At 35.5% G+C, this 14,239-nt stretch overlaps 1 protein-coding gene across 1 annotated transcript; it reads right to left on the bottom strand.

Moving 5' to 3' along the window:
- Positions 1–8,473: 8,473 nt before the first annotated feature.
- LOC115452938 (G-protein coupled receptor moody) lies at positions 8,474–13,541 on the bottom strand. Its single transcript, XM_030181567.2, has 3 exons — positions 13,257–13,541; positions 10,750–10,988; positions 8,474–10,613 (listed from the first exon to the last, which is right to left on the bottom strand). Exons 1-3 carry the CDS (start codon positions 13,437–13,439, stop codon positions 9,941–9,943), a joined length of 1,095 nt encoding a protein of 364 aa, XP_030037427.2. The 5' UTR covers positions 13,440–13,541; the 3' UTR covers positions 8,474–9,940.
- Positions 13,542–14,239: the final 698 nt, after the last annotated feature.

The following is a 14,239-nucleotide window of genomic DNA, read 5'->3' as shown; positions in this document are numbered from 1 at the left end:
GGTGGTAAGTCTCTCATATGTAAAAGACCGCCTGGGTAGATATCACCGCAATGTCTATTTCTGCCTCCAAGCAACAGTGTGTATTCACCATTGTGTCTCGGTTAGAAGGACATTGTAGCCAGTGTAACTACTTGTCATAATAAGACTTAACATCTCATGTCTCAGGATGGCGAGCGCAGTGGAATACCAAACAATACTTAGTAATTTAAGGTGTTGGATAGTGTTTCTGCTATTTATGGGCGGTCTTATCGCTTACCATCAGGCGAACGGCAAGCTCGTCTTGCCATTCAAAGAAAAAATAACCGCGACCAACCCGATCTATCATAACATTTTAAAACTCCAATTATAATTTTAATCCCGACGTGATACCAAAGTTTTTATTCAAAATATTGTGCATGCTATAACTCACAAGTTTTATTTTACAACACGTTTGCGTCGACAGAAATAAAAGTTGTGCAACAATTTGCGCGGCATTATGCCAGTTGCGTGTGTCATTATGGACACAAAGTGCTTTTCATTTGATTCACTAAAACTAGGGCACTGTTGATGAATGATCTAACCATTATTCCTAGAGATTCGAGTTCCCTTTTACGGTCATATGTGTTTTACGTTCCTGCATCTATTAATCTGATCTGGTAACGAGTGTGTACAAGTTAGCTACTTTTGGTAGTAATTATTATGATTAATGTTTGCGGCCTTAATGTTTACTTACGATGAAATATTTAGAGTAGTAAGTAATAAGTATATTTTTGAAAGCCATAGTAAAGAGTGGAATTATGAGATATCTAATGCCGAGTGTAGTTCTTTGTAATCCAAAATTCTGAATAATGTTGATATCTTTTATAAGCAGTTATGATGTTACCACCAGGCGAGCGAAATGATTGTGTTGTCCCTTAATTTAAAAAAAGTTAATGACAGTTGGTATTTAAATACTATAAATAAAAATATAGTCATGATATTTTAAACATCTTATTTATCATTTTCAAGTAAAGACACATTACGGTTAGGACTAAATAAAAAATATCGCTTAGTATACCACGCGAACCAACTGTATTTTCTTTTAGTTCATTGTCTGTGGAATTAGGACGCAAGGAGCGTTTCGATTCTTTCCAGGTCACTAGAATCCAAAATATGTAGATCGGAATTCACATTGAAAATTAAATTTACTCTGGATTTGGTTTTTCTTTTAACTTATTCTATGGCACAAACTCTTTATAGTTAAATAAATTGGTTTAAGCATTAGCAGTCATTTTTTCAATTTTTAGGTGATCCCAAATAAAAACCACGGAATGTAACACAAACCCTTCCAGAAAAATAGGAGCAAATCGAAATTCTGTCGCGTCGAATGGAAACAATGCATCGAGCGGCCGAATTAGAATCGATATTTGTACGAGACCCGTTCGGTCGAGAGAGATTTGTGCGAAAATGCTGTAGCCACCTTCCGCTCCTCGGTCTATAGAAAGAGAATATTTTATGACCTGGCAATATTCTAGTCTCGGGGAGTTATTTTGCCGGTTTTTATCGCTACTAATGGTTAATACTTGATTGATAGGATGGAATGGATTTGGCATAAATTTATTTAATTTACTTAAAGCTGTATCATTCAATTGGTTTTTGAAACCAACAGGCGTGAGTACAAGAAGACTTAAGTGCAAAGAAAAGTTTTCCCAAAATATAACCCTCTCAGTAGTAGACACCGTCTTTTCCAAGCAGTGGACAGTATTTATATATTATATGTAATAACAGGGCTAGTATCATTATATTATTATTAAACCAAATATTTTTGGGAGCTATTTCATATTAATACCTATAACTTCACCTACAGTATTAAATTGTATTTATTTTACAAAAGGTACCAATGAATCGTCCCGATTCTAAGCTCCTTCTTATTACAGCATGACGTTTCCCGAATCAAATATAAATCCGACGAAAGATAATCCCCACATATTCCCATTAAATTAAGGATGTAACAAAACAAGCGGACGTAAATAAAACTGTAACGTAGAGTTTGTGATATCACTTGCATAATTCACAAACTGCACCATTTAAATTCACTGCAGGCGCTATGCAACCCTGTAATATACATAAAAATATGCTCTGCCGTTTGACTTCACAGCGGGCTTAGTTTGCGCAGATGGCGGCTGCAAGTCAGTTTTTATAAAAACTTTAAACAACTGGATTTTATGTGAATGTAGAAATGTAAGTCGTTCTAAATTGTTTGCTGTAGTAATTATGTTTTATTATGACATGTTTTGCTAAGAATTCTTGTGGTTTAATTATGGCTATATCCTGGTTACTGTAAAGATAATTACTTTATTTAAATTCTTTTTAAATAAGCTTATACCAAGTAATTTATAATGTTTACGCGAATGTTAGACATTAAAATAAAACCATATTACGGATGACATCACGGCTTAGTCTGCCTCGTGATCACAAAGGCTGCAAAGTCTTCGAAACGTCGGGAGAAAACTATAATATAAAAACCGCGATAAACTCCATAAAATAGTTTTGTTTTTTAATGTTATTGCTACTAAATCAATGGTTGATTGGCGAGGGATCATTCATTTAATGGCAGAGTCATTCAAATATAATGCAAAAATAATCAAACGATAAAAAAGATCATTATAAATAAATTGTTAGAAAGGAAAATGTTTTTTATTATCCAAATGTAGAACAGGGATTCATTTGTAAATGCAACTTGTTGGGGTTTCGGGACAAATCCCTTTTGGCAGTAAAGGGAGTGTTTGGTGAGCGCGGTGCGCCGCGGATTGTCTTTGCATTTAGAAATGTTGTCACAAGACTTAAGAACTGTTCATATTTAAGAGAATTTACAACTAGTAAAGTTTATAACTATTATAGTCTCAGAACAAGAACAAGCAATTATAGTTTATCAATGTCAATATCATGATAGTGGAAGTTGATATTTTACTGTTGTGTGTATTATTTGGATTATCGTACTTAATTGTTTGTTATTTTTTTAAGTTTTTATGATATTTGGTATTGCATATAGATAATGTAATATATTATGTAATATGTGTTTATAGAAACTATTCTAAAATCATAAACGATTCTCTCGAAACATATTTTAGAAAATTTTACTTGAAATGTCGGAGCTGTAAGGTGTAGTGGTTCCAATAATATCGATTTTTTAAAATGAAATACTATGAAAATGGTATAAGTCTTATCGTTTATATAATTTTTAAAATAACTATTACACTATGATTAGTTATTGGTTAAATTGTATATATATGTATATATTATACTTTATATATTAATATTTCTGTTTATATAGTTATATTGTATTCGTTTATTATGCTTAGGTACTATTATGTTCGTGTAGGTATATATTTATTTGAACTTCATATAAAATAAAATTTGTACATAGGCGGACTTAATGCCGTAGGCATTCTCTCCCAGTCAACCTAAGGGTGGAGAAGCGATGAAGTACTTAGGTGCATCAAAGAAATCTGTTGCGGTAAGCAAATACAATATTTATATTAATGCTATATTATTATTAGCTTTTTCATCTTTCTATATTTTACATACATACATACATAACATCACGCATTTATCCCCGAAGGGCTATGCAGAGGCGCAACTAGGGCACCCACTTTTCGCCAAGTATGTTCTGTCCCATGATGTGATAGGGGGCGAGCCTATCGCCATATCGGGCACAAATTCCAGACTCCGGGCTGATACTGAGCAGAAAAACCCAAATATCACTTTGCCCGACCCGGGATTCGAACCCTGGACCTCAGAGCGCTATTGTACCGGACATGCAATACAACTACGCCACCGAGGCAGTCTATATTGTCTAGACTGTCTATATTTTATCATATTATTATTTATCACGCCTACCTATATTGTTTCATCTCCGTACCACCCAAAGGTTGACTGGTAGAGAATGCCTTCGGCATTTGTACATTATACTATAATAAGTGTGTAAATGAAAGAAATTCTTATACGCTCCTAATATTATTATTATATTGTGCAACTTTTTACAAAAACATAGTTTAAATATCATTAGACTTTATATTTTTTGTTCAGTGATATTATGTGAATTCCTATAAATACGTCCGGTAAGGATATGAAATTTCGTCGCTCCATTTAATATGAAATGAATTTCCGAACGACAATGACGAATGGTCATTGCACGAGGCGTTCGATTCCGGCCGCAAATATTTAGTTTCGATTTTATTGAAATTGGAAACGGTTGATAAATTATGGAGATGAATGTGTGCGATCCCCGCTAATTGCCGATTAGTTTATTTTCGGTGTGGTTTTTATTAGATCAGTCTGTGCTAGCGCGTCTGAATTGATAGGGACAAAGTAAGTTCCGTAGTCAGGGCATCCTTCATTATTTATCTGTCCGTATTCAATATTATTTATTGAGGTTATCTGTTACATTTTATATTGAGAGTAGGGCAATGGATGTAATCAACTATATTTTTTTACATTTCTTTATAAGATCTGCAAAATCTAAAAACTGGTTAAGAACGTGACCACTGCCTCCATATACAGGGTCATTTTGACGTTGCGTTACTAAATGATACCACATATTCGTCTTCACCTTTGCTGACATTGTACCAAAAATCTTCCATAACTAATATTTTCACCAAAAATCCTGGTTTTAGTTTTTTGATTTTTTGATCATTTTGTATATTAATGCAAATATGGTGTGTGCGTCAGTGCTTTTATGACTGAAAGTATGATGTTACTACTGCAATGAATTCTTTTAAAGTAGAAGTAGTGGCATTATAGCGCGTAAAATTAAAATGAGTTTTTATTAATATTTATTTTGTTCGAAACTTGCACTTTTTTATTTTACATCTACGGTTCAAGTAACTTATTGTAAAGTGTTTCCAAGTAGATAAGTATGTGGTTTCACTTAGAAAAGCAGTGTCAGAATAACCCTGTATATACTTAGTAATACCATGGAAGTATTTGTCTCAATATAAAAAAAACAGCTCTATTTGTGCAGTATAGACATATTTTTCTGATAAAAAAAAACAGCCCTATTTGCACATATCCAATATTCATAGATAACAATTTGGTCTAGCTTTATTTTCAATAAATTCCCCGCGGAATACATAATTAATAAATACGGGTTTCCAATGCATTTTATTTACTCACTGAAAATTAATGCAAACTAACTCGTGCAAAGTTGTATAATTATATTATTTTCGTTTATATTATTTATACAAACTGAGTGAACATTTAGTGGTGTTTTAATTTCAGAGGATATTTTATTTATAAGTTCATGGGAATATTAAACAGATTTAATTAAATATTTTACTAAGTAATTGTAAACCGAACTTGCTAGAGTAGCAAAGGAAATATTTGGATATACCTCATTTTATTCCAGGAAACGTCATATGAGTCGGAGGTCGCATTCTCAAAAACCTAGTACTTTAAAAAACTAGGTATTTAAATAGTTTCCTTTTTAGTCACAGTGTTGCCATTTCTAGAAAAAATATTTTACCTAACCCAGACCCTAAAAAAAAAACGCTGTTTCTCTATGACATAGAAAATTTAATATAAGCCTCGTGATCTTTACATCACAAGACACGACTCCCCAACCACAACAAGACTTGAGAATGTACCCCAGAGGGAAGGGAATGCTAGTAAAATACGGTTAGAGGTGTCTGTAGTTGGGGTAACTGCAAAACTCCGACCGCTAATTAAACTATATAAGTGAGATTTATATGTATTAGACATCATTACATGCTTACTGTGTTTGTAGTGGTTTTCAGTACGGTTCAACCGGCGTAGTATTGTTCACTGAAAGGCAACGTGAAGTGAGCTTATAGTTATGATTCGTCTTTTTATGCTGTCAGTCAGGTGACTGATGGTAAGCGGAATGGAATCCAAATAGAGTGTCGACTGGTGAGAAATGATTCCTTGTCCTTATCACCTGTTTGAAATTAAATATACACAGGCTGATCCCGGAATGCGAAACGTTTACGTGGACTGCTATACTGCCGTGCTAAGCTGAAAAGCGGTATCTCAAAAATAAATCAAAATCTTGGTTTTTATGTCGTCAGATAGCTCAAAGAAATACCCATCCAATGAACTTACCTAAATAACGGTATCTTGTTTAGAACTTGTAAAAAAAACCTTAAAAAAATTCTCTATCTCAGTTTTACATATAAAACTATATTTACAATACTTCGATTATCTCGAAATAAGGGTTCCCTGACATACCGCTTTTTGCGCTTAGCACGGCAGTATACGTCTTAGTACCGTGCTGTCTGGGCGGATACCAAACACGCCTGACCCGTACTTCTATTCTTTAACCCCTACTCCGTTTTTTCAAGACAAGTGCTTCTAATTATTGTCCGTGTTTTAGCGTCCATAGATCACTAAATCGGCTGACTTATGTGCAATAAAACTCGTCACTGGTCAGTGGACATTCTATTGGACCCTACTTCACTTACCATCAGTGTCGTCGGGTCACATTGCTCTGCACTTATAAAAAAAAAACTTATTTCACGGATGTTATCGCGTTTTTTTATTATAATTTTCTCCCTTAAAAGCCGTGAAATAGTTTTATTTCAATGTCTAACATTTACGTAAATATAAGAAATTATAAAAAAATATAAATATAAAAACAAGTCATAAAAATAAGCTAAATGTAACAGCTCCTGTAACTGCATACTCCTAACTCTGTATAATCGCAGTGATAATACTCACTGCGCAATTGCTACTATAAACACGATGTTTTCCTGTGTTTGTGTATTTTTTTTATTAACTCCGCACATACTAACGTGAATTAACTAAAGTAAGGTGTAATAAATGGCATGTATAACTTGTGATGGCATTTACTTTTCAAATTGAGATGCTAGCTAAAAATAAGTTATGGGCATTTATATCTTGTAATATAGACAGCTATTTATATATTTTTCAATTCAGTTAGTATTTTTATAACAAAATGTCGACGAACTTTCCAGTGCGTTCATTATACATACGAATGAATTGCTTTTAAGTAGAATTTTATTATGCTAATTGCTTTTTTAACAAAGGTTATTTAAGTATTTATTTTAAGTATTATAATAATGATAATATCAGCCCTGTATTATATACTTGCCCACTGCTGAGCACGGGCCTCCTTTACTACTGAGAGGGATTAGGCCTTAGTCCACCACGCTGGCCTAGTGCGGATTGGTAGACTTCACACACCTTCGAAATTCCTATAGAGAACTTCTCAGATGTGCAGGTTTCCTCACGATGTTTTCCTTCACCGTTAAAGCGAACGATAAATTCACAAAGAATACACACATGATTTTTTAGAAAAGTCAGAGGTAATTATAAGTATTATAGTTCAGTCAAAATCCATATGTAGTTTAACACAGACAGACAACTACTATTCACAAAGGATTACGTGTATTTAACAGGTACCAGTAAAAATGAGGGTAGTTCGTACTTACTTAAACCATTAAATTGTTGTGAAGTCGGCCTTCGTATTTCTACCGTACTAATAAAAAGCCACCGACGCGTAGAGACGTAAATAAGCGGCCCGCCCTGATAATGGCTATTGAGTAGGTAACCCTTATTGCTATCAAAACAAAGCCCAACCGCAAATAGCCAAAAGGTTCCAAAAAGCTTTTCAATCCGAGCAACTAAAATCAGAGCGAGTTTTTAGATTCGTAAATTTACACTTGATGAAGGTACCTTATATTAAATTGTATGACTGATAATGTCTGAATGAAGATAAGCTTGCCTTATATCACATCATGGGACGGATTAAAAGCTTTGCGAAAATGCCCCTTACTGCTTCCCAGGATTAAATACTAGGTATTTAATGTATGTATAGTGAGGTATTTAATATGTAACGTAAGATTAATTTTCTACTAATACCGATTTAAAAAATAGCACTGTCATCGTAGAAAAAGTCATTATTATGGTAAAAGGAAACTGCAAAAGCAGTATGGAGGGTGGCAAATGAAAATTACCGGTCGACTATTGTCTTCGCTCTGGCCTTAATGAATAACAAACGAACCGAAACAAGCACTTTGCGATGGCTTTCTGCTGTGTGGCCACTGTTTCAATAAAGAATGGAAATGAACTAGCTGACTTCTGTGTTGTTAATAATTATTAAAAGTTTACCGATAAAACTAGGGTATCTATCAGACTTTAAACTAATGACTATTATGTTATATTCTGCCTTAAGGGCTGTTTTTTTTATCATCTGAAAAAGTTACATTACATTCAGGCAGGTTATAATTTTTTATTTTTTTTTATTTTTCTGTTTTTCACAATCTTAAAATTAAAATAAAACTAGTAAGAACTTGTGGTTCGCTGTGGGTGTCGGGGGAGGGCGAGTTCCCGCTATTTGATACGTAGCTCCCCCCCCCCCCGGCTTATAATTTATTTGATGGATAATTTTTAACTAACTATTGAAAAATTTGCCCTAAGGGCTGATGTTTTAATCATTTGGTAAAAGTTATTAGTAGGTTAAAGTAAAACACATACGAATTAGAAATTGCAGTAGTTTTTATAAAGTTGTTACTTTATCTCACTTTTACATTGTCAGGTTATAATTTTTTTGATGGATATTTTTACTTGACGACTGAAAAACCAGCCTTTAGTCAAATAAATTAAGATCGAAAGTAAAATACAGTTATTATGTATTTAATAAAATGGAATATTGACTGATTGACGGAAAGCATCAAACCGATGGTGCATGCTTTCAACAAATTGAAGCCTGACTATTTAGCTACAATCAATTAATTAGTGTTTATTTTTATACTGCAAGAGAAAGAGAAAGGAAAGGTAAAATATAGCCAAAAGCCCAGCTTTACCGGGATACTTTAATTGACTGGGTAGATTACTACCCAGTCAATTAAACCCAGTATTATATTCAAATGTTTTTGGTAATGGCGATTACGCCATACCCAAAAACATTTGATCACATGCACACACAATGTGCTATAGCACTCTAACTGTCACCTGATTTCAATTTCAAAACTCTGAGTAAGCTATGTAAGAGTTACTAATATGAATTAATTCAACGAACAAGAATAAATCATGTTGACATCCATTAGGGATTATTTTAAAAGATTCAAGACGTACGTGTAAAAATATATCACAATTTATAAGGCCAGTCTTGGCTGCGAGCCGTGCAAGATTGAAGACATGCAAAGGCTTTCTTGGCCAACTTTCATCCGATATTTTTAGTTCCCCGGAGACTTTCTGACGGTTTCAACCAACTTTGCATCTGCCCTGTATGCTATGCTTTGAGTTTTGCTCTCAAAACACACATCTTTGCTCCAGTTTGATGAATGAATATTTTCATTGAATAATATTTTATTTTCTGTACTTATTTAATTTTCTTAACGGTGCTTCTTGATTGCATCGGAATGCGTCCGGTCACTAATTGTAGGTAATTTAGAGATTAAATGAATTATTTTTCTTATTAAAATACATTGTAGCTTTAAATAGTATTTTTTTCATAATTTAACTAATAACAATTAAACACATTTCATCACTTCAGTCAATTATAAGTATCATCATGTTTTGTAACACATGTTTTTTGTAATTTTACACACTGTTTTTCCTCCCACTTCATTTTACCTTGTAAATCTTAAAATATAAATAACATACAACAAAGTTGTAAAATATACATTGTACAATGTAATTATCATTTAATATTGTTCACTTAATGCTAATACTATTACGGTAGGACTTTTTTTTTAGGCAAAGAGCCGCTCCACACTACGACGGGCTTTATATAGCCGGTATACCTTGTGTAACCGTACCGTCAAATAATCGAACAAGATAGGTCCTTATTTCGTACTTTACATTTCGCGGCGTATATTCCGTATAGTAGAGAGGACGATAAGTATAAAAAAATTAAGGACTCAAACATAACAAATAGACGTGAAAATAGTCTTTCATCGTAAATAATAATTATTACGCATGCCACTATCTATAACTGTAACTATTTATTTATGCTAAACAGAGATTTATAAGCTTGTCTGAACTCTTTTGACATGAATACATACAACACAGGGTTGATACAAGGGGCGGCGTATATCAAAATATAACTTATAATATTAAATACTGGGTATGTATCTACGTGGCTGTATAGCATCTTCGTTAGTGTCATAGGAAAGTAACAAACAAACAAACAGATCATTATAACGAGCACCATTGTGCGTAGTTTCTTGTCTTTCTTCGTCGGTAATAGTTTCTTCTTCATCTCATTTCCTTGTTGGAAGGTAAACTGAGGCATTTGGGGCTGCTCGTTTGCTGCATCAGTTTCGGCAATGTCTGACACATCTGTGTTATTAGACGAGTCGGTAGATTCATCACTGCTGACGTTTGCAGTGTTCGTGTTATTGTGACTTTTGATTCTCAAGGCAGATTTTTTTACTACCATTAAAATGCGTATATAACACAGGAATATTGTAACGAAAGCTATGATAATTGACGACGATACGATGGTTTTTTTGGGGTTGCCATTGTTTTTGTCTGGTATAATGGTACACGATCCGGCCTTTGGGTCCAGGCCCATTTGTCCCCATATCTCAAAGAATGGAAGTGATATGAAGCCCACAGAAAAGATCCACAAAGCAGCCAGCATTATGCGGATATTTCTTTTAGTGTATATTCTAAAAAAAAAAAATAGTATTAGATATTGTTAAACACAAAGTATTTTAAAATTTTATTTGCAAATGTAGGTGTGGTAACACCTCTGCCTATCCCTGAAAAGGAGAAAGGAAAGGTAAATGTAGTTTTACTACTTACTTATGATACTTCATCGGATGGCACACTATGACGTATCTGATGATTGCTATTGCGACTATATTGTATAACGACACTATGACTAATGTGTAGTTAAATAATGGAAATAGCCGACACAACACCTTTCCATGCACCCAGGAGTGCGTCCAGTATGAAAACATGACCATGGGCAGGACCAACGCGCAGAACAGAAGGTCCGCCACAGACAAATTGATTATGAATATGGCTGTTGCATTTTGAACCTGAAAGTAATATCATTAAGTTATAAATTCACATTTGCCTATATAATATTAGTACTATAGTAGTAGAATAGTAGTACAACTTTTATATTAGTAAAATGTGAAATACCTAAAATATTATATTAGGTATTAACTTTAAAGATGTTACAATTCACATAGTTAAGAAATCAAAATTCATATAATTCATTGACAGTTTTTCTCGTTGATAGGTATCAAACACAAATTATTTGGTGTTTTAAAATTGAAATTGAAATTCTCCTTTGCCACTATCTTACTAACCTTCAATAATATGAAAGTTAAAGAAACAATAGTTCAATCACTGACTAACAATATTTATTTGTAAGACTTGTGCAATGCAAAGTTCACACCTAATGTATCTAGGAACGTGACAGCGGTTAATCATGAATCAGGAGTAACGTCGAAAGTGCAAACTTTGGAATGAAAATCGCAGTGTTGTGGTAAGTCACATATGCATTAGTAATCCTGCATTGAAGTCGTCATCGGCAGAAGTTATTATGTGCAGGCATTACTAAGAGCTAATTTAAGAATGTAGGCTATCGGCTGCTGTTATCTGGATTGCCTCGGTGGCGTAGTACTATTGCGCGCGCGGTACGATCCCCGCTCTGAGCTCCTGGGTTTGATTCCTGAGTCGGAAAAAGTGAAATTGGGTTTTTCTACTCAATACCAAATTAGGAGCATACTCTGGGCTGATGATCATATAGTCATAATTCCATAGAATTTGTACCCAATATGACAATAGGTTTTGCCCCTGCCACATCATGGAATTAAACGCACATTAGCTGCCCTAGATGCACGTCTTTTTTTTTTTTTGGTTTCGCGGAGAAAGTCCCTTATTACTACCGCCCAGCCTTCGTGGGGGGCGACTAAGCGGTTATGCTGGGGTAACCGTGCCTTACGGCCCGGCGTTGAGCCGCCCGGATTTGATGACGACCTTCGGGCGACCGCCGGGCCGAGTCCCTAACCCGAGTACAACTAACCTATGCACGGCCTACCAGCTAAAACTCCGCGGTGGCCCTCTTCGGCGCATTAGGGACGACTGCGGGCTTCCTCTGACGGAAGTGTCTAAGTATTCGTCCGCAGCCGCCCCTGCGCGGTGCCGCCTTGCGGCCCGTCTCCGGGGGGGGGGGGGGGGGCTCAGAAGCCCCCACGCACCGAAGGACGCCCTCGGCGTCTACGGCAGCATGAGGCCAACTACACACTGCCGTCCATCCCGGGGGTCAACCGAAAAATGTGCAAGGATGCACAAAAATGCACTAGGGCGGACAGCCCCTGCTGCCCGCCGACGACCCCCTTCGTGGCCACTATTAGTCGCCTCTTACGACAGGCAGGGGATACCGTGGTGGAATTCTTCAAACGCCCCCATTCCACAGGGCGGGGCCCTAGATGCACGTCTACCCAACCCTATGAGGATGAAGGCGTGATGTATGTTTGTTCTATCTGTCCTCACTTTAATGTAGGGTGCACACCGAGTACTGCTCAACATACTTTCAAAAGCATGATACAGGACTCTACTCAGAGATACTCAGTTTTTGTACAACTGGCCTTACGTTAAATCTATTCGCAATTCACCATTGTTAAAATTGTGTTATGAAAACTCACTCAGTGTCCAACCTAGGATTCGAAACCCAACCTACCATCTTACAGCTTTCTATAGACTATGTCCAACTCAACGATGTAGAAAATACTGAGAATTCTACAGAGGACAATTGAATGCCACCACGTTTTCTAAAAATGCATTAAAAAAATAATAATTATAATATCAGCCCTGTATTATATACTAGCCCACTACTGAGCACGGGCCTCCTCTACTACTGAGAGGGATTAGGCCTTAGTCCACCACGCTGGCCTAGTGCGGATTGGTAGACTTCACACACCTTCGAAATTCCTATAGAGAACTTCTCAGATGTGCAGGTTTCCTCACGATGTTTTTCTTCACCGTTAAAGCGAACGATAAATTCACAAAGAATACACACATGATTTTTTAGAAAAGTCTGAGGTGTGTGCCCTTGGGGATTTGAACCTGCGGACATTCGTCTCGGCAGTCCGTTCCACACCCAACTAGGCTATCGCAGCTAAAAATGCATTAATTTCATGAATTATTATCTAGATCCATATATTCTGGATTAATCTAATATCACCATACCATCTTTAGATTGTATAAAATTAATATGTCATGGCCTTATGTAAGGAATCATCCCTTGAAAATTGATTTTAATGCACAAAACAATTTTTATACGTTAAATCACTTACCTGCTTGAATCGTTTGAGTGATATAACAGTTATAAGGTTCCCTGGCACTCCGATTATTATAAATAGCATACAGCACACAGAAACAAACTTCAATAACTGATCGGGATATCCAACGAACAGTTCAACCTTTCTTAACTCAGCATCTGTTTGATATTCGGACAAACCAATTGACGAAGAATTCATTTTTATTTAATTATTAATGGAAATTCATATTAATTAAAAATACGTCTCACTCTTGCTGATGTTTGATACTAAATGGACTTGTTTTGGTTTAATCCATCAATTGTTTTCCTTATTAATATGTTGTGTGACGTATTTTAGCGTAATTCCCGATGTAGCGACGTCTCTATTAAGGGTAGGGAATTTTCATTTTTAAGGCTAAGCTTTATTGTTTATTATACGGGACTAGTCCCGTATAAGCAACAACACGCAAGCAATACCTAGATGTTGCTTGCGCTTTCGCCTGCGTGAAAAGCCATTCCCGCTCAAAAAATCACTAATTACTTTACGATGCGACGCCAATGCCATCTATTTAAAAATCGGATAAAAAACAATATTATTTTCCATGGAGGTTTATTGCCGGGTTAAAAAGTAGTCCATGTATTAATCCAGAACGTGGTCTACCCAGGTGCCAAATTTCGTCTAAATCCGTTCAGCTGTTTCTTCTTTTAGTTCTAACAAACATTTAAATGCTTTCACTAACTTTCGCAGTAAAATACTAGAAAGAAGTAAGATGAACAAGCTGTTCGTCTGCCAAGATGTTTATTGACTAGTAGTATTGACTGGACAGATAGTAGGTGTCTTGTATCCAGGATCTGTCTGGGCAGGTATCGCGACAACGTAAATGTTTGCCAAGCAAGTTTGGCCCTAATGTGCGTGTTATATTCTGGTTCCAATGAAGCTATTGTTGTGGATCTTCTCATGTAAAATAATAACTATTTAGATACATTAAAAATTTTCGACTGGTTCGGTGTAGTAGTTGT

Source organism: Manduca sexta, chromosome 11, assembly GCF_014839805.1.
Source record: "Manduca sexta isolate Smith_Timp_Sample1 chromosome 11, JHU_Msex_v1.0, whole genome shotgun sequence".
NCBI lineage: Eukaryota > Metazoa > Arthropoda > Insecta > Lepidoptera > Sphingidae > Manduca > Manduca sexta.
The sequence above is the reverse complement of the archived record's forward strand: the minus strand, read 5'-3'. Positions and strand labels throughout refer to the sequence as shown.